We start from the raw sequence: 21320 nt of genomic DNA on the forward strand, positions 1-21320 counted from the left end.
CCCCGGCTCACTCACCCTGGACTGATGTGCAGGGCAGGCGGCGGCTTCCCCTACGTCTCCTCCCTCCTCCTCCTTGGCCAATAGCATGGCCTCTCCTTTCGGCCAATCGGGAAACAGGTTTCAGGACCCGCTTCCTGATTGGCTGGGAGAAAAATCAGTGTGATAATAGCGAATATTCATTCGTTATTGTCACACAACTGCACCCCGAGCCCACCCTTTTTTGAAGCCTATTAGAGCCTCTGGTTGTAATCACGTGCTTCAAAAAATAAAAAAAATCCCATTGGAATCCATGCGTCCGGCGCACTGCATGTAGATTAGGGGGCCGGACGCATGGATAGGGGGGGAGGCCCTGCTCCGCCAATGGACGGGCCGCCACTGCTTTAGTCTAGGGTCTCTGCTAAAAAAAAATATATATATGTATATATATATATATATATATATATATATATATATATATATATATATAACTTTTTTCTATATAGTTTTATATATATATATATATATATATATATATATATATAGTTTTATTTTTATATATATATATATATATATATATATATATATATATATATATATATATGTTTGGGGATCTAAGTAATTCTCTAGCTAAAGATATACAGATTTTAACTTGTAGGCAAAACATGTCAGGAAGAGGTTTAGGCAGGAAGGGGTTATTTTATATCAATGAAAGCTCACAGAAAATGGCGGCGCCGTAGACCGATTGGGAGACAAAACTAAAAAACTAGTCACGGGCTCTAGCGACCAGACCGGCGGAAAGCGGGAGTGCGCGGTGCATTCTGGGGGACGTGGTGCGCTCGATAGAACGAGTCTATTCTGAGGCGCTGTACGGAGCCGCTCGCAGGACTACACTTCCCACAATGCCCCAGAAGACGCCTTGAGCTCTCAGAGTCCATTGATTGGTACAGTGCGGTGACTGTGCAGTGTGAGTGTGCCGATCACCCAGCGGAAGCTCCCTGCGCAGGCTGGACTCCGGATGTAGGTTTGGGGGGAGAGGATTCCTTCTATTCATTCCCTTCCTGTGTTATGGCCCCCCTGTCCTTTTCCTTCTCTGTCCTGTCAGGATTTCAGAGTGACTGTCACTTCCCTTCTTACTATTTAGCTGGCCTTTGTCCCACTGGGGAGATTCCACTCCACTTCCTGTTCTGGAGACACCACAGGAAGTGAGAGGAAATCCCCTGTTAGTTGTCATGGCAACAGATGCCAAGATTTCACCTTCTGTCCCAGCGACGAGGCGTTTTTTAGGTTTTCCCCCTCTGTTTAGTCCCACTGACCGCAGTCATCAGGACAAAATGTGGGGACATGGACATCAGTAAACACCTGACAGGGGGAGTCTAACCCTTCTATCCAAACCTTATACAAAACGCCGGACTTTGGATAGAGTGGGGAGGGATTAGAACCCCTGTCCTTTTTTATTGCTGTCTGTGTCCCCGTTCGGGAGATTCACCCTCTCTATTTGTCCTGTTTTACCGTTATCACCGGGCGTGAAAGGAAACCCCAAATTTTAGCTTGTCACAAAAACAGGAAGAGAGCAGAAATCGTCCAATGGGGACACTAGTTCTGGCCTTCCCTCGCTATGGAGTGATTTCCTCTCACTTCCTGTTTTGGTGACAAGCTAAAATTTGGGGTTTCCTTTCACGCCCGGTGATCGCGGTAAAACAGGACAAATAGAGAGGGTGAATCTTCCATGGCGAACAGGAAGAGAGCAGAAATCGTCTAGTTCTGGCCTTCCCTCGCTATGGAGTGATTTCCTCTCACTTCCTGTTTTGGCTCTGGGACAGGAAGTGAAGGGAAATCTCCCCAGGGGGGACACAGATGGAAAATAAAAAAAGACTTACAGGAGTTATTATGTCCCCTAATGTATCTGCCTTAAAGTTGTAAAGCCTTCGGCCTCCTGTTTGAGCTTCTGCTTTTTCAGACCTTTTTCTTGTGCGTATTTACGTGTATTTTCACGTAATGTATTTGTGCGCACGCGTGCATTTTTTGCGTGAAAACGTATTATCGCGTTTTTTGTTCTGCACAATATGTAAACGGATATTCGTGCCCATGAGGTGTTTGCTTTTTACTGAAGAATGCACGGCACTTGTTTACGCGCCTTTGTGCAATTATTAGGCTGTATTTTAGCTCCGTAAAAAAAAAAAAAAAAAAAAGCTGTACTGAGATATTTCAAGCTGCACTGTGGACGAGGCCTTAAAGTGGTTGTAAAGGCACAAGGTTTTTTACCTTCTGTGTGCAGCACCCCCCTCTTATACTCACCCGAGCCCCCTCTTGATCCAGCAATGTCCATGAGAGCCTTGCCTCTACTGGAAAATCGCACTCCTGATTGGCTATTTGATGCAGCCATAGGTTCCCGCTGCTGTCAATCACAGGCAGTGAGCCCAATCAGGAGACAGAGGGAGGCGGGGCCAAATTTCAGCTCCGTGTGTGAATGGACACACACAGAGCTGCGGCTTGGGTGCCCCCATAGTAAGCTTCTTGCTGTGGGGACAACCGACAGGAGGGAGGAGCCAAGAGCACCGGTGTGCGACCCGAGAAGAGGAGGATCTGTGCAAAACCAACTACAGAGGAGGGAAGGATAACATGTTTGTTTATTTTAATTAAAAATAAATTAAAGCTTAAGACTCCATTCACACTATGTCGGATTCCGACTTCGGGGTGACCTGTGAAGTCGCGTGCAGAGCGACTTGCACGGACTTCATAAAATGAATGTCTATGCAAGTCGCTCAGAGGTCGCCCCGAAGTAGTACAGGACCCTTTTTCTAAGTCGGAGTGACTTGTGTCGCTCCTATTAGAACGGGTCCTGTGCTACACAATGGGAGCGCTACGGACCGCGACTTGTCAGGCTGACCAAGTCGCGGTCCAAGTCGGATCAGTGTGAATGGGCTGTTACAATCACTTGAAGGTTTTTCACTTTAATGTATTCTATGCATTAAGATAAAAAGTCTTCTGTGTGTAGCAGCCCCCCCCCCTAATACTTTCCTGAGCCCATCTCTATCCAGCGATGTCCCTTGGCTGTCCGGGACTCTCTCTACTGATTGGCTGAGACACAGCAGCGGGGCCATTGGCTTACATTGCTGTCAATCAGGAGAGAGAGGGGGCGGGGCAGAACGGCAGCTACATGTCTGAATGGGCACACAGAGCTGCAGCAAGGCTCGGGTGCCCCCATAGCAAGCTGCTTGCTATGGGGGGGGGGGGCACTCGAGAGTAGGGAGGTGCCAAGAGTGCCAGTGTGGGACCCGAGAAGAGGAGGATAGGGGTTACCAATCCTCCTTTCCTTACCTGAGCCCAAACCGATCCAGTGATGTGCAAGTCATTGGACAGATTGATATTAGCGGGAGCAATTGGCTCCCGCTGTTGTCAATCAAAGCCGCTGATGCGGTGGGCGGGGCCGAGTCCCGCTGTCTGTGTCAATGGATGCAACTCGGAAATGAGCACGCACGGGTGCGCCCAGGCAGATCGGCTTTCTGTGGGGGCACCCAATGAAGAGGAGGGGCCTGGAGTGCCGGCAGGAAACCGCCGAAGAGGAGGATCTGGGCTGCTCTGTGCAAAACCATTACACAGAGCAGGTAAGTGTGACATGTTTGTTATTTTTATTAAAAAAATTATAAAAAAAGAAAACACTTTAATCCTGTAGATGGAAACCATGAGATCTTTATTCTGAAGATGATTGCGTTCATAAGTGTCGGTTCACACTATGGGGATCCGACTTCGGTGCGACTTGCACGGACTTCACATAATGGAAGTCAATGCAAGTCGCTCCGATGTCGCCCCAAAGTAGTACAGGAACTATTTTCTAAGTCGGAGCGACTTGAGTTGCTCCTATTAGAACGGTTCCCATAGCACTGAATGGACCGCGACTTGTCAGGGTGACCAGTCGCGGTAGTGTGAACCGGGCCTAAAAGGGCAAAATAGCGCCAGATTCCCGGATCTTAGAGGGGATTTCTTCTCACTTCCTGTTTTGGCTGTCTGCAGGAAATAAAGGGAAATCTCTCCAATGGGACACAGACGGTGTTCTATCAGAATAGAGCTACCTATCAGACTCTGCTACAGGAAGGTGACGTACGGACGAGAACAACTTACTGCGCATGCGCCATGCGTTCCAACATGGCCGCTGTGCGTTCCAATAGGTTTCCTAATGTGACAGAACACGAAGCAGAGGCTGTTATCTTCTTACACCCACGCAAGTCCTGAATTTTATATTTATTTGATTTATTATTGTATTCTAGTAGGTATAGCAAGAAACCTGCAGGTAGAAGGTGGGGACGGCCATCTTGGTACACCCGCACTGCTCAGCGACAAACTGATTATATAGTGAAAAAGACTAATTTTATCGCGGTGAAATAGTCTATTTTAGTATATAAGATGAGTTTACTGCTAAAATAAAGTTAAACTCCAAGACTTGCGTGGGTGTAAGAAGATGTCCTCCGCTGCTCCGTGTTCTGTCACATTAGGAAACCTATTGGAACGCAAAGCGGCCATGTTGGAATGCATAGCGCATGCGCAGTAAGTTGTTCTAGTCCGTACGTCACTTCCGGTTGCAGAACCTGATAGGTAGCGCTATTCTGATAGATAGATAGATAAAACAAGGGCATGGAGATCGGAAGTGGCCCGAAGAGACTGGGGGAGATCAGCAGCACTGAGATGGGGAAGGAAATGGGGAAAGTGGTGTTTTATGAACACATGGAAAATGTTTATGATAACTAAATGTCATCCAGTATACGGTGTTTGGGCATTGAGTGACGGTCTTTTCTTTTCTTTCCTTTTCTGCTCTCTAGAGGCACAGGATGAGTGTATGGGTTCGTGCCGGACTCTTAGGATCCATCATGTATTGTCAGCACAGGAAGCGAAGCGCGTTAGCTGAGATGAAGGGGGACGTCACACAGATGAGCAAATTGAACTCGGATTATGAGCTGAAACTGGTGCAAGTGGTGTTTCGGCACGGGGCCCGGACCCCTCTCAAGCCCATTCCTCACAATCAGCAGGTAAGGAGTGGAGGCCGATTCATATTAACCACTTTACCACCGGAGGATTTTGCTGTCTTACGTCCAGGCCACTTTTTGCGATTAGGCGCCGTGCGACATTTAACTGACAATTGCGCGGTCATGCAACGCTGTACCCAAACGAAATTTACGTACTTTTTTTCCCACAAACAGAGCTTTCTTTTGGTGGTATTTGATCACCTCTGCGATTTTTACTTTTTGCGCTATAAACAAAAAAAGAGCGTAAATTTTGAAAAAATAATATTTTTCACATTTTTTTTTTATGAAATCCCCCCCCAAAATGTAAAAATCAAAATTTTTTATCATTTTTGGCCAATTTGTTTTCTGATACATATTTTTGGTAAAAAAAATCGCAATAAGCGTATTTTGATTGGTTTGCGCAAAAGTTATTGTGTTTACTAACTACGGAAAGATTTATGTCACTTTTTGGTGTTTTTTTTTTTTTAATGAGTAATGGCCGCGATCTGCGATTTTTTTTTTTTTTGCGGGACTGCGACATTGCGGCGGACAGATCGGACCCTTGACTGACATTTTTGACACTTTTGGGGTTACCAGTGACATTTCTACAGTAATCAGTGATATACATATGCACTGTTCTGGCACTTTTCCACTGCAAGTACCGGCTCGGCTCTACTCGGCCCGGTTTGCTTTTCCACTGCGGTACCGCATGGTATAGTGTCGGAACGGTTCGGTACGGTATAGGTTTGCTTTTCCACTAAAGTAGTACTAAGTTAAGTGGGTGGGATAACAACGGGGTGGGTGGGATTCTCTGACCAATCAGTGGCTAGTAGTGACTGCATGCAAAGGATTGTGGGATATGGTACCAGTTTGGTACCTGTTGGAACCACAATCGAGTAGGTACTGTTTTTTTCAGAGCCGTACCGTTCAGTTCCATGCAGTGGAAAAGCAAACCTATACCGTACCGAACCGTTCCGACCCTATACCATGCGGTACCAGCAGTGGAAAAGCACAAAAGCGAGCCGAACCGGTACGGTTCCATGCAGTGGAAAAGCGCCATTACTGTAAAAATGACACTGGCAGGGAAGGGGTTAATTTTATTGGAGAGGGAGGGGTTAATGTATGCCTGGTGCTTACTGACATGTGTGGGGGGAGGGGACTGTGTGACACAGGGACAGATCGCATGTTCAGCTATGCTGAATCCTGTAATCTGTCCCTGTCTCACTTAGGAGATCCGCCCGCTTTGTTTACACAAGCGGGCGAATCTCCAAACTCGATCCCCGGCGATCGGGGGAAGAGCAGCGGCGATCGCCACCGCTCCTCCCCTGGCCCGACTCCCGCTGTGACTGAAAACAGCGGGAGCGAGCCTCCGGCGGCGCGCGAGCGCCGCCCACAAGGGGAGGAGTCCAGCGACGTAGGTCTACGTCGCTGGATGGGAACTAACCACTTTGCCGCAGTACAGTCCCAGTGACTGGTCGGCAAGTGGTTAAAGAGAACCTGTCAGGATATAAATACAGAACCCGGCTGTCTTGTTTTTAAAGGTGTGATGTCAGAGTGATGTCATCTTCACTGTTCTGTTCTTACTGCTGAAGCATTAGCAACCTGACTTCCGGAAGGTTCTACCCCTTAATGATCGGGCCATTTTGTGCTCTTCAGCACTGCGTTATTTTAAATGACTATTGCAACATTTTACCCAAACAAAATTTTTATAAGGGCTCTTTCACACAGTCCGTCCTTCAGGCGGACTCAGTTTATCTCAGCGGGGGATCGATCCGCCGATCCCCCGCTGAGCAGGAGGATGACAGCTGTTCTCCATGCTGTGTGCATGGAGAACAGCTGTCCGTTCTCATCCGATCCGCTGGACGGATGGAGAATAGGGTTTCCATCCATCAAGATTTGACGGATCGGATGCCAGCGGACATGTCTCCTCTGACATCCGATGCCCCATAGAGATGCATTCGGTGACCGTTCAGATCTGCCAAAAAAAACTGACAGGTGGATCTGAACGGTCCGCCTGTTTGAAAAGGGCCTAACTGTTTTCACACAGAGCTTTCTTTTGGTGGTATTTAGGCTCTGTTTCCGCTATTGCGGCTGCGAAGTCGTGCTACTTCTAGCGCGACTTTGTAGTGTAAGTTGTTTGCGGCTTTCAGTGCGACTTGTCCCTCATTATAGAAGGAAGTCGCAGTGAAGTCGGCCCTAAGGTAGTGCACAAACTATTTTTCAAGTCACTGCGACTTGAGTTAGAACGGGCCAAATTGAAATCAATGGCTTTTGACTTGCTGTGCGACTTGACATGTGTCAAGTCGCACAACAAGTCGCAATAGTGGAAACGGAGCCTTGATCACCACTGGGTTTTTATTTATTTATTTATTTATTTATTTTTTGCTATATTATACAAAAAGAAATACGGAAAATTTTGAAAAAAAAATGTGTTTTTCTTCATAAATTTAGGACAAAATGTATTCTGCTACATTTATTTGGTAAAAATAACCCAAATCAGTGTATATTATTTAGTCTGTGTGAAAGTTATATGTATATACAAACTATGTATATACTATACTTATATATACAAACTATTGTCTATGTGTCTGAAGATTGATCAGTCCTGATGTACTGACGCCCCATCTCATTTCTTGAGGCCCTAAAAAGCCAGGACAGTACAAATACCCCCCAAATGACCCCTTTTTGGAAAGTAGACAGTCGCAGGGATCCTCAAACTACGGCCCTCCAGCTGTTGCAGAACTACACATCCCATGAGGCATTGTAAAACTCTGACATTCACAGACATGACTAGGCATGATGGGAATTGTAGTTCCTGAACAACTGGAGGGCCATAGTTTGAAGACCCCCTGGTCCAAAGTATTAAGTAAGAGGAATGGTGAGCTTTTTGAAGTTGTAATTTTATTGTCACAATTTTATTTTAAAAATGAAGAAATTAAATAATTGTTTTTTTTTTTTTTTTTACATACTGTCACCAGTGCAGTACAGCTTCATCATATGACTGGTGTGTTGGTGATCAGGGATACTGACTGGTGACAGTATGGAGAAAATAAATAAAATAATTATTAATTTTTTTTTTTTTTTACAGGAGTAGTATAGTTTCACCATAGGGAATTTTTTTTTTTACACTGTTAATGCTTATGACAGTGATGATCACTGTTATAAGCAATAGTTTTAACTGTCATGTCATGTTAGTTTTACAGCTAATCACATGGTTCAGGGTGCCAGGTACCATGTGATAGCTGCAGGCCAATCACAGCATCACAATAGTAGGCAAGCTTTCATGAATTGAAGCCATTCATGACAGTTTTGCTTACATGTAATCATGTGATCACCATGATTGGTCATAGCAATCCGTGAGCGGCTGAGTACTGAGCCCCGTGATCCCCTGTGTCCACCGGACAGAGCAGTCACAGGATCGCACCAGTGCACATGTGCTGAGTAGAGATGAGCTCAGGCGTGTTCGAGTTGCTATGTGCCCGATCCCGCCAGGAAGCCGACACTGCACTCCACTAATCACAGGCAGTGAGACATTTCCTGGTCTGTGCAGCTGCGGATCGGGAAATGTCTCACTGCCTGTGATTAGCGGAGTGCAGTGTTGGCTTCCTGGTGGAATCGGGCACGTACCGAACACGTCCGAGCTCATCCCTGGTGCTGAGTGATGCACCACTACGTTGCTTAGCTTGGAGCTGCTGCCCACCCACAGTAAATGTACTGTGGGCGGCAAGTGGTTAAAGTCAAATTCTAACTAGTGTTTATATCGCTCCCTCCCCTATGCTGACTAACCTGTGTAAAGGTTTATATTCTTACCTATTTTGGCCGGTCATGTAAACCAGTTGCTCTGCTTCAGCCAGCGAAGGCTACAGGGGAGAGGAGAGAGCTCATGACAACGCCAGGAATGCCTGGCAGCGGTGGCATTACCTATAGGATCCTATGGCCCATCCATTGTCGTCTCTCCCTCCTTTTCCCTGCAGCTGCCACTGGCTGACACAGGGGGCCGGATCATGTAAGATCACCAGAGTGGAGCGGGCTGAAAATAGGTAACTATACACGGCACGTCTTTATTATACACTCAGCACAGGTGTTAGGAGAGGGGGGGAGCATTTTTACAAGTAGTTAGGCTAAAAAAATGAGGTTGAAGGATTATAAGAGGTTCATGAAAGTCAGCCAGCCCCCAGACTGATGTATTCACCCTCCAGTCTGTCACCAACCAAGTAGACCTGTCTCATGGTACAAAGAACAGGGGTTTAGTTGACACACATTTGCAAAGGCATGTGAAAGCTGCAGAGCCACTACACGGCACCCTGTTTTATCTGCATTCCTAACACTTCCTAATTTAGTGTCTCCACGCTGGGAGCACATGGCTGCTAATGGATGGATGGGGGAACAGGTGGGAGGGAGACAGCCCAACCTCCCCCAACCCACCCTCATCCATGACTGGTCTGTTGTCTCAAAACTCAAATAACTAAAGCCTCGTACACACGCAATGATTATCGGCCATCTTTTGTCCAGTGTTGTTGTGTTGGTTGAAATGTGCTCTAGACTGCACACGAATTTTCTCGGCCAACAAAAACCAACTGCAGAAGTGATGTCATGTGCTGGTTTACTTTCCGTGTGTTTTTTCTTCTCTGAGCATGCCCAGTCTTGCTCATCAGATTTTTGTCTGCCGAAATCTGTACTGACTGACGAACAATCAGCCGTTCTGTTGACGGCCAACAAAAATTTTATAGCATGCACACCAGATTTTATTCGGCCGAAAAGTCGGAGTCGGTTGTCGAAAGCATCATACTAACAAGACGAAAATTGGCCGATCGGGCGTTGGCCGAAAATTCACGGCCAACTATCGATGCGTGTGTACGAGGCATAAGTTGTAACGATGGTACAAAATGGAAAGGACCAGCTGAGAAGCATTACACCTCCATCCCCTTGTCGGATGCAGTATAAAGACAGATAGGGATTTTATATATGGGGCATGGCCTGTAAAGCACAATGCCTTTCAATCCCTAATTTCCTATTTGGGACTTTGTGTGAGACAAGCAGGTCATGCTATTGGTCTCCATCCCTGTGTACGGAAAAACTAAGGTCAAATCAGACTGCATCCACCAAAAATATATGGGGCATGGCCTGTAAATACAGGGATGGAGACGCCGGGCACTACTTGCTGGGGTCTCACTTAAAGTCCCATCTAGCCTATTGTGTACAAGTAGTTAGGCTTTACCTGAAATTCTATATTCCTACGTTTACACAGCCACATGGATGTGGAAGGCTTGCTGCATTCGGAGGCATTTAAACTGCACCTCTGGCTTTGGCCGCATACAAACTGGCTGAGTAGCTGTGGCCAGAATTCTGCAGTAACGCCAAACCTGGATGCACACTGTCTGCATCCAGTCCAGGTTTGGTCGCGGCCTCTATGCGCATCTCACCACTCAGTTGAGCATTTACATGCACAGGTTAGCAGTGCTGGCCATTGATCTGTACAGTGTGTGAAGGCAGTATTAAGAACCACAGGCAAGACTGATTCTGATCGGTGGCTGTCCCCATGTGGATGTAGCCTAACCTTTTAAAGTGGACCTGTGCTCAGTCTATGCAGGGCAAATCCACAGGTTCTCTTTCCTGAACCCCTTCCCTTTATTTACCCATCTTCCTTTTGCTCTGCTGCTCACCTATTGGCTGACCGGTACTTTCAGGTATTGGAGCCTGTGACTCCATGTGACAGAGCCTATGCTTGTTGATTGGCCCTATACTGTCACATGGGGGCGAGTGAGAGTACTCAACCCTCTGGTGAGCTTTAGGTGAGGCAAGAATGAGAATAACAGCAATGGTGCCTTTAAAATCAAGTCAAGCATGGCGGTAGAAATCTATACAGATCAAGGCTGTTCAGTTCCAATACAGTCCTCAGCCCATTTACTTCCACTGGAAAGTCAAAAAGCCAAGGGCTGTGCGATTCTAGGACAATATCCCCCCTGGACAATATCCCAATATCCCCCCTGGACAATATCCCCCCTGGACAATATCCCAATATCCCCCCTGGACAATATCCCCCCCTGGACGATATCCCCCCCGGGACGATATCCCCCCCTGGACGATATCCCCCCCCTGGACGATATCCCCCCCCTGGACGATATCCCCCCCCTGGACGATATCCCCCCCCTGGACGATATCCCCCCCCTGGACGATATCCCCCCCCTGGACAATATCCCCCCCCCCCTGGACAATATCCCCCCCCCTGGACAATATCCCCCCCCCCCTGGACGATATCCCCCCCCCCCCTGGACAATATCCCCCCCCCCCTGGACAATATCCCCCCCCCCTGGACAATATCCCCCCCCCCTGGACAATATCCCCCCCCCCTGGACAATACCCCCCCCCCTGGACAATATCCCCCCCCCCTGGACAGTATCCCCCCCCCTGGACAGTATCCCCCCCCCTGGACAGTATCCCCCCCCCCCCCTGGACAATATCCCCCCCCCTGGACAATATCCCCCCCCCCTGGACAATATCCCCCCCCCTGGACAATATCCCCCCCCTGGACAATATCCCCCCCCCCCCTGGACAATATCCCCCCCCCTGGACAATATACCCCCTCTAACCCTATGTTCCGGGGGTATGTTTTCCGGGGGGATATTGTCCTGATATTGGGCTGTGCATAGTCTGAGCCCTTACCCGACACCAGCCACGCTTGTTATTGGAGGAGATACCGCCGCCCACATTAACGAGGTGGCTGTAGCAGCACTTCCACTAAGAAGCTCAGCATGGCTGATTGCAGATAAGGGCTCAGACTACATACACCTCCTGGTTATTCTGTGATATTGCAGATGACAGGTTTTTGGCAATATTTGATTATATCACATATTCACGTCACATCAAAGTATTCTGCCTGCATATAATGCTTGATTTATACTTGAGAATCAATATTATCACAAATCACAATGCCTCTAAATAGCGGTTCTCAGACTTTTGTCTGTGTAGTACGGGGTATACAGTGCAAGGGACCTCACTGTCCTGGAATGGTGTAATTCCTGGAAATCGTAAAAGAGCAGCATCTATCTGAGGCTTCTCAGGGATTTTGCTCTCCGTTCCTTTTAATGTCCCTTTAATTGGCACCAATGTGCTTATGTGATCTTATAGCACCATCTAGTGGTTATAGAGGAGATTGTATTTTTCCTGCAAAAGTCTGAAAGTGTCCTACAAAAAGATACATATTACCAAAAGTATTGGGACGCCTGCCCTTACACGCACATGAACGTTAATGGCATCCCAGTCTTAGTCCGTAGGGTTCAATATTGAGTTGGGCCACCCTTTGCAGTTATAACAGCTTCAACTCTTCTGGGAAGGCTGTCCACAAGGTTTAGGAGTGTCTATGGGAATGTTTGACCATTCTTCCAGACGCGCATTTGTGAGGTCAGGCACTGATGTGGACGAGAAGGCCTGGCTCATAGTCTCCACTCAAATTCATCCCAAAGGTGTTCTATGGGGTTGAGGTCAGGACTCTGTGCAGGCCAGTCAAGTTCCTCCACCCCAAACTCACTCATTCATGTCTTTATGGACCTTGCTTTGTGCACTGGTGGGGAGTTATATTGGAACAGGAAGGGACCATCCCCAAACTCTTCCCACAAAGTTGGGAGCATGAAATTGTCCAAAATGTCTTGGTATGCTGACGCCTTAACAGTTCCCTTCACTGCAACTAAGGGGCAAAGTCCAACCCCTGAAAAACAACCCCACACCATAATCCCCCCTCCACCAAATGATTTGGAGTCCGATTTGTCTGCCGCAGTCCCACTAGAAGTTGCTGATCGACATCATTGCTGGTAAAAAAAAAAAAATATATATATATATATATATATATATATATATATATATATATATATATTATAAATTCTGTAAAAATGTCCCTTAGTTTGTAGACCCTACAACTTTTTGCGCAAATCAATCAATATACACTTATTGGGATTTTTTGTTTTTACCAAAAATATGTAGCAGAATACATATTGGCCTAAATTGATGAAGAAATTGTAATTTTTTACTTTTTTTTTTTTTTTTTTTTTTTTTTTTTTAGATTTGTTTTATAGCAGAAAGGCAGAAAGTAAAACATATATATATATATATATTTTTTTTTTTCAAAGTTATCACCTGTTTTTCCTTAACTCTAAAAAGTAAAAAACGCAGAGATGATTAAATACCACTAAAAGAAAGCTCTGTTTGTGGTAATAAAAATGATGGTTATGTGGTTATAGCGTCGCACGACTGTGCAATTTTCAGTTAAAGTAGCGCAGTGCCGTATCACAAAAAAATGGCCTGGTCGTGAAAGGGGGGGGTAAATCTCCTGGAGCTGAAGTGGTAATAATGAAAGAAATAGCGTTTGTTTTGTGGTGCTCAGATGCAGTTAGGTTCCTTTTTAAGAAAAATGAATTACTTATACTCGGTGTATAAGACAACCCCCCATTTTTGGGGGATTTTGAGGTTCAAAAGTAGTCTTATACGCCAGAAAATACAGTAGTTATTAGTTACAGAGCTGCATTAGTTTTGTGTATTTTTTGGAGTTCTGCTTTAATCTTTTATCAATAAACAGCCGACATCCCTCCCTAAAATCAATGGTTTCTGTGGCCGGTGCCAATGCCAACATTTGACTGAAAAGGCTTTTCTTATTGTTCTCTTTCTAGGTGGAGTGGTCGCCAACTCTCCTTGAGGCTCCCGCACACACTCAGTTTCTTTATACAGTCACAGATCTGGAAGGTGGACCCAAACCTCCTTCACCATTCGAAGAGCGATACCGATCTCACAAGCTCAAGGTAAAGCAATGCTGGGATTTGTAGTTTTTAAAGCTTCAGATAGAGCAGGATATTCCCATAAGTGAGAGGACGTCTCTTCCAACATAGGGAATGTCACTGCAACAGGTGTCTCTATTATTAGATCCCCCTCTATACTTGTTCTGATGACAACTGTGGAATTTTATATTTCCCCATCACCTTCTGCACTGGTGTGATCATCAAAACAAATCTCCCTATCCAAATACAGACCGCAGTAAAAATCTCATCAACACGTTCATACAATGTCTAAAGAAAACCTTTACTGTTCATTACATACATTATTTGAGGTCCAGTGATGTCATCATTGGGTCTCTATTAGACATGTGCGGTTCATTCATCTTTGGGTCTCTATTAGACATGTGCGGTTCATTCATCATTGGGTCTCTGTTAGACATGTGCGGTTCATTCATCATTGGGTCTCTATTAGACATGTGCGGTTCATTCATCATTGGGTCTCTATTAGACATGTGCGGTTCATTCATCATTGGGTCTGTATTAGACATGTGCGGTTCATTCATCATTGGGTCTCTGTTAGACATGTTCGGTTCATTCATCATTGGGTCTCTGTTAGACATGTGCAGTTCATTCATCATTGGGTCTCTATTAGACATGTGCGGTTCATTCATCATTGGGTCTCTATTAGACATGTGCGGTTCATTCATCATTGGGTCTGTATTAGACATGTGCGGTTCATTCATCATTGGGTCTCTGTTAGACATGTTCGGTTCATTCATCATTGGGTCTCTGTTAGACATGTGCGGTTCATTCATCATTGGGTCTCTATTAGACATGTGCGGTTCATTCATCATTGGGTCTCTATTAGACGTGCAGTTCATTCATCATTGGGTCTCTATTAGACATGTGCGGTTCATTCATCATTGGGTCTCTGTTAGACATGTGCGGTTCATTCATCATTGGGTCTCTATTAGACATGTGCGGTTCATTCATCATTGGGTCTCTGTTAGACATGTGCAGTTCATTTCATTCCAAATTGAAATTTGGACAAATTTTTCTTTATTCAGAAATTCAGATGTATGTAGAACTTATGAATTACAATAGTAACAAATTCAAACTAATCCTAAAATTATGAGAAAAAAAAAATTGGATGAAATTTGAACAGTTTTCTAAATCAATTTTTTTTTTTTTTTTAAAACCGTAACAATTTTTATTGAGAAATTGTATGAACAAGAAAAAGGTACAACTATATAATATAGCTTGCATCAAGCATATGGTTACAGTCAAGAACAAAATAAGTGATCAAACATCTTGAAGTACAATATAGCCTTCATACTGCCCAGAGCACAGATACATGTTCATTGAACAGGTAAAGAATTTTGAATCAAATTCTAATAGTTTTAGAATTTCGAATGGTTTTCAAATCAAATTCAAATTTCCGAAGAGAATAACATAGAATAGAACATAAAGGAATAGAATAGAAAATAAAGAATATAATAGAGTAAAACAGAATAGAAAATAAAAGAATAGGAAAAAAAAATAGAGTAGAAACGTGTATAGTAAAATAGAACAAAATAGAATTAAAACTAAAAGAACTAAATTGAATAGAAAATAAAGTAATAGAATTAAAAAATAAAAGAATATAATAGAGTAAAACAGAATAGCAAATAAAAAAAATAGAAAATAAAAGGGAAAGAATAGAAAATAAAAGAATAGAAAGGAATATAGTAAAACAGAACAAAAAAAATAGAAAATAAAGAACAGAATAAAAATAGAAGAGAATAAAATATAATATAATCATCTTCTAAAATTCAAACTTTAAATAAAATAAATTTGACTACAACAGGAAAAAAAATAATAGAATAGTAAAAAGCATAGAATAGAAAAAAAAAATAATAGAATAAAATAGAATATAACTTTCCTCCAAAATTCGAATTTCAAATAGAACAAATTCAAATTCGAACAGAAAAAAAATTATAAAAACTAATAGAATACAACCATTTCCCAAAATTAGAATAGACAATAAAAGAAAAGAATAGGCTAGAATAGAAAACAATAGAATAGAAAATATAACTATATTCTGAAATTCAAATTTCGAATAGAATAAACAATAGAAAAGTATATAACAATATAATTGTTTTCTGAAATCTGAATTTCGAATAGATTAAGTTTGAATAGAATAGAAAATTATGGAATATAATAGAAAAGAAAAGAATAGAACAGAAAATAAAAGAATAGAATGGAATAGAAATAAAATGACCATCTTCCAAAATTCGAATTTCGATTAGAATAAATTCGATTTTGAATGGCACTCGAATGCAGTTTGAATTGATTATAATTATCATAGAGTTGTCATGTGGTGAACTGTTTTTTTTTTTTTTTTTTTTTTTTTTTTTTTTTAGGGTTTGTGTTTTATGAAATAATGTTAAAAAATCTTGATCAGTACCTTTTATTTAATTGGTAGGGGTTAGAAATTCTGCCTGGGTTTTATGGTTATGTATGTCCCCTTTGCTGAAATCTATCTCAAAGAATATCTAAACCCAAGTACAAGCATGTAGTATATTGCACCTTACCACTCCTTAGGTGTGGCGGCTGCATTAGTTTTCTGAGTTTTTATTTTTTTTCTTCACTCCTTTTTCATTAAGTGATTTCTGCCAGTATTCAACTTCCTGTCCTAGAGTGACAACACTTTCTCAATGTATAGTATCTGTAGAGGAGCGGTGTTGTCATTCCAGGGCAGGACTACAGAGCAACCCCCCCCCCAATTATCTCCAGTTCTGAAGGTGAACTGAGTATGGCTGGTAAGACATGATACTGAAAATTGCATATGACAGTATTGGGTTTCAAGCAGGTAAAGTGCATGTGTGTGTACTAGGGCTGCACGATATTGGAAAAAAAGTACATTGCGATTATTTTTTTTCCAACTAATATATATATATATTAGTTGGAAAAAAAATAATCGCAATGTACTTTTTTTCACTATATATTATATATATATATATATATATATATATATATATATATATATATATATATATATATATATATATATATATATATATATATAGTGAGCCATATTGAGAGGAAATCATGGAAGTATTGCAGCAGGGCAGCCTACTTCTGATTGTAATTGCAGATTGCACCATACAGCCAGGGCAGGCCAGGGTTAATGTTATTGTAGGGATTGACAGTGACAGTCAGTGTGTATTAGGCACAGTCGGGACTCAGTGGTGGCAGGAGGTAGAAGAACACAGCCTGACATGACATCCGTCCAGTCCCACATGTACTGACTCGACTCTTCACTCTGAACTGTTACAATACAAGCTTGTATCCAGTTCTTCAGTGTCAGTGTGCTGATTGGTTAGAGGGAGGAGCTGAGCTCCTCACTCTAGGATCATATTACCATCAGCTGGAGAACTAGGCTAGCTGCTGGCAGGCAGACTGAACGTGTGGGACGGATGTTGGCTCTGTTCTGCTACAAAGACTGAGTCATCCCGACTTCCCCCTGCCTAATGCCTATGCCTTACATCGTTATCTTCGGCGATGTGACAATCGTCCACGCCCACAACACGATAGTCGATATCACATCGACTATCGTTCAGCCCTAGTGTGTACTCAGAACAACTGCAAAACTGCAGCTCTTGTGGGATGTTCCCAGTCTGTAGTGGTCAGGACCGACCAAAAGTGGTCCAAGTAAGGAAAGTCGGTAAACCAGCAACATGGCTGGGTGGCCAAGGTTCATTGATGAGCAAAGGCTGGCCTGTGTAGTGCGAGCCAATAGAAGAGCTACTGGAGCTCTTTTTGCTGAAAAAGTGAATGCTGGTTCCCATAGAATGGTGTCAGAACACAGAGCATCGCAGTTTGTTGTGTATGGGGGCTGTGTAGCCGCAGACCGATCGGTGCCAGTGCTTACCGGTGTCTACAGCCAAAAGGGCATGTGAGCATTAGAACTGGACCACAGAGAAGTGGAAGAAGGTGGTCTGATCTTATGAATCCTGTTTTCTTTACCATCATGTGGATGGCCAACGGCCGGGTGTGTGCGTCACTTACCCGGGGAAGAGATGGCAGCAGAATGCAGTATGAGAAGAAAGCAAGCAGTTGGAGGCAGTGTGATTCTTTATCTAGTGGTGTCCATGCCTCGATGGTTCAGGGCAAAATGGGGATCTATACAACATTAGATGGGTGGTCATAGTGTTTTTTTGCACTTATCAAGCATACACAACAAAACGCCTTCCAATAGTACATTTAACAGACCAAATAAGGGAAGTTCATTGTTAGAGTTTACATTAGGGCTGAACGATATTCGATGTAACATCGAATATCGTGCTGTGGGCGTGGGTGATAGTCACATCGCCGGATCAGCCGATATTGGGGACTCACAGTGGTGGTAGAAGAATACAGCCCAACCGTCCCACATGTTAAGTCCGTCCTGCAGCTCTCCTGACTGAGCGGTGAGCAGCGGCACAGGGAACCAATCACACGTGCCTGCACACCTGATTGGTTCGCTGTGCTGCTACTCACGACATGATTGGTTCGCTGTGCCGCGCTCACCACTCAGCCAGGAGAGCTGCAGGACGGACTTAACATGTGGGACGGATGTCGGGCTGTATTCTTCTACCTTCTACCACCACTGTGAGTCCCGATTTCTCTGCCTAAGTTCCACAGCACAGTCACACACTGTCATGATCATCTTATTAACCACTTAAGCCCCGGAAGAATTTACCCCCTTCCTGACCAGGGGGTATTTTGCGATTCGCCACTGCGTGACTTTAAAGCGGAGTTCCACCCAAAAGTGGAACTTCCGCTTTAGGGAGTCCTGACCCCCCGACATGCCACATTTGGCATGTCATTTTTTGGGGGGGGGAGCGGGTACCTAGTTTTGACAGGTACCCGCTCCCACTTCCGCTCGGAGCGCCGCGGCGCCCTGAGCGGAAGTTCTCCTCTCCCCCTCCCTCCCTGCAATCTTCTGGGACACGTCAGAGGTCCCAGAAGATTGCCGGCCAATCACGGCGCGCAGCGCGACTCGCGCATGCGCAGTGGGTACCCGGCTGTGAAGCCGCAAACTGTAACAGCCGGGTGCCCACAGCAGTGATGCCGGCGCCGAGGGAGAGGATCGAGGCTTCCGGCGGCCGCATCGCTGGACCGTTGGACAGGTGAGTAAATGGCTGGAACTCCGCTTTAACGGACAATTGCGCGGTCGTGCGACGCTGTACCTAAACTAATTTGATGTCCTTTTTCTCCCACAAACAGAGCTTTCTTTTGGTGGTATTTGATCACCTGTGCAATTTTTTTGATCATGCGCTATAAACAAAAAAAGAGCGTCAATTTTGCAAAAATAACAATATTTTTCTTTTTTTTTATAGAGACACAGGGTTAAAAAACAGTGGGTCTAACCATTGCCTACAATATCCAAAGCCTTGCCTAGAATTTCATGAAATCTGTCAAATAATGCCGGTACTTATAGGTAGTAGATACAAAGACACACATTAGACCAGCGGGTGGTTCTGGTTCTTGTAGATCTATGACCGCTGGACAGACACCGGCCTGTTTGACAGGGAATGCTGAGATCGTATTCCTTCCACAACTGAGGAGTTTGCAAGGAAAGTGGTGCAATAAGCAGCAGAGGTTAATCATCGTTATTCTGGAACAGATATCAGTGTTGATTGTTTTCCCCCATCTAGCGGTGACCAGAGATGTATAGTAACTAAGTAGAACTACTGTACTTAAGTACCGAAAGGCGGTATCTGTACTTTCCTGGAGTAGAATTTTTTTCTCCTACTTCCACTTTTACTTCACTACATTTTTTCGATGATTTCAATACTTCTACTCTGATATTTATTTATTTTTTTTGTGCTGCATAGTTACTCGTTACTATTATAAAAATTACCACTGCCAGAACAGTAGATGGCAGGTTTCATGAAGCTCAAAACATGTTTATTATCAGCGCATACAAAAATAAAAGCTACTGTATGTATAAATAAAAGCTGCATTTGAAATAATAAAAAACAATATGATGTTCAAACTTTTGACTTCTTTAATAACTACATAACACAGTACTTGTACTTTTACTTTCAGTACTTGAGTAGCAAAATTTTTAAAAAAACTACTTGCAATACTTAAGTACAAAAAATGTTGAATACTTTAGTACTTCTACTCAAGTCACTTTTTGATCGAGCACTTCCACTTCTACTCAAGTCACTTTTTGATCGAGCACTTGTACTTTTACTCAAGTATGGGTTTCGAGTACTTTATGCGGGAAAACGCAAGAAAAGAGGATGTAGAGGAGGGAGAAAGAAAACGAAAAAGGGACGGCTAGAACAAGGGATTTTTAACTTAGCAGGGGTGGAACTGACAACATCTGAAATGAACATACTACAAGAAGGTTTGAAATTTGCCCCTGCCAAATCTTTAGACCATTTTGAAACATTTATAGATCTAGAAAAATTTACACGCAAATTGAACATTAAAAAATTTTTTGCAGAACAACATAAAAAAGGGATAGGAGAAGAAGAAGAACTAGAATACCAACATACCCAACTCCGGAACAAATCAATATTCAACCCCAAATCTAGTACTTACCAATATATCCAAGTTTTTAGGAATATTGTCCAAAAAGAAGTACAAATGCTGAAAAGAAAACCTACTAGAAATACGAAAGAAATCTGGGAAGCTATTAGAAGTTTGGAAAAAAGGAAAAATATTATTATCAGATCAGCTGATAAAGGAGGGGGCTTGGTGATCCTCACCAAAGAGGACTATATCAAAGAATTAGACCGTATTGTAAATGACCAAGAAACATATGTGAAACTATCTGGAAACCCAACTAACAAGTTGAAAGCAAAAATGGTACAGTGGATCAACAAAGGACTAAAAAAAGGCCTCCTCAATAAAAAGGAAGGAAAATATCTGAATATAAAAGCCCCACGCATGCCGGTGATCTACCAAATTCCGAAGATCCATAAGAATCTACAACAGCCACCGGGAAGGCCAATAATTAGTGGCATTGAATCTTTATACGCCAGGATTGGTGAATATTTGGACACATTTTTTCAGCCGATAGCAGCGATTGGAAGATCCTTTTTAAAGGACACCAAGGAAACAATAGTGTCACTAGAAAGTATAAATATCACCGAAAAAACGATACTGGCATCAATTGATGTAGAATCACTTTATACGAATATTAAACAGAAGGATGCATTAAACGCTACAAAATGGGCTTTAGAAAATTACACAAATTTGAAAGACACACAAAGAGAATTCTTATTGGAAGGCCTAAATATGGCAATGTCAAACCATCATTTTTGGTATAAGAATGAGTATTACAACCAAATAAAAGGTGTAGCGATGGGAGCACGTTATGCTCCTAGCGTAGCGAATATATTCTTAGCCAAATGGGAAGAAGAAGAAATCTACTCAAAATTCCCACAACAACTGAGATACTATCGTCGGTATCTGGACGATATCTTGGTTGTGTGGGAAGGATCCCAAGAGTCTCTTGAACAATTTTTTAAAAAAATGAATAAAAATAAATACCAGATAAAATTCACAGGAAACACAGATAAGAATACAATACAATTTTTAG

The 21320-nt window shown here is 43.4% G+C and overlaps 1 protein-coding gene across 1 annotated transcript in view; it reads left to right on the top strand.

Annotated features, from left to right (window-relative positions):
• The first annotated feature begins 852 nt into the window (after positions 1–852).
• ACP6 (acid phosphatase 6, lysophosphatidic) overlaps positions 853–21320 on the top strand; it is a 93974-nt gene continuing 73506 nt past the window's right edge. The window contains exons 1-3 of the mRNA XM_082245784.1: positions 853–996; positions 4794–5000; positions 13637–13765. Of these exons, the coding sequence (XP_082101910.1) occupies positions 4803–5000; positions 13637–13765 (327 nt within the window). The 5' untranslated portion in view covers positions 853–996; positions 4794–4802. The remainder of the gene's footprint in view (positions 997–4793; positions 5001–13636; positions 13766–21320) is intronic.

The sequence above is a fragment of the Pelophylax lessonae genome (assembly GCF_965119305.1).
Source record: "Pelophylax lessonae genome assembly, chromosome: 2".
In the NCBI taxonomy this organism is placed as follows: domain Eukaryota; kingdom Metazoa; phylum Chordata; class Amphibia; order Anura; family Ranidae; genus Pelophylax; species Pelophylax lessonae.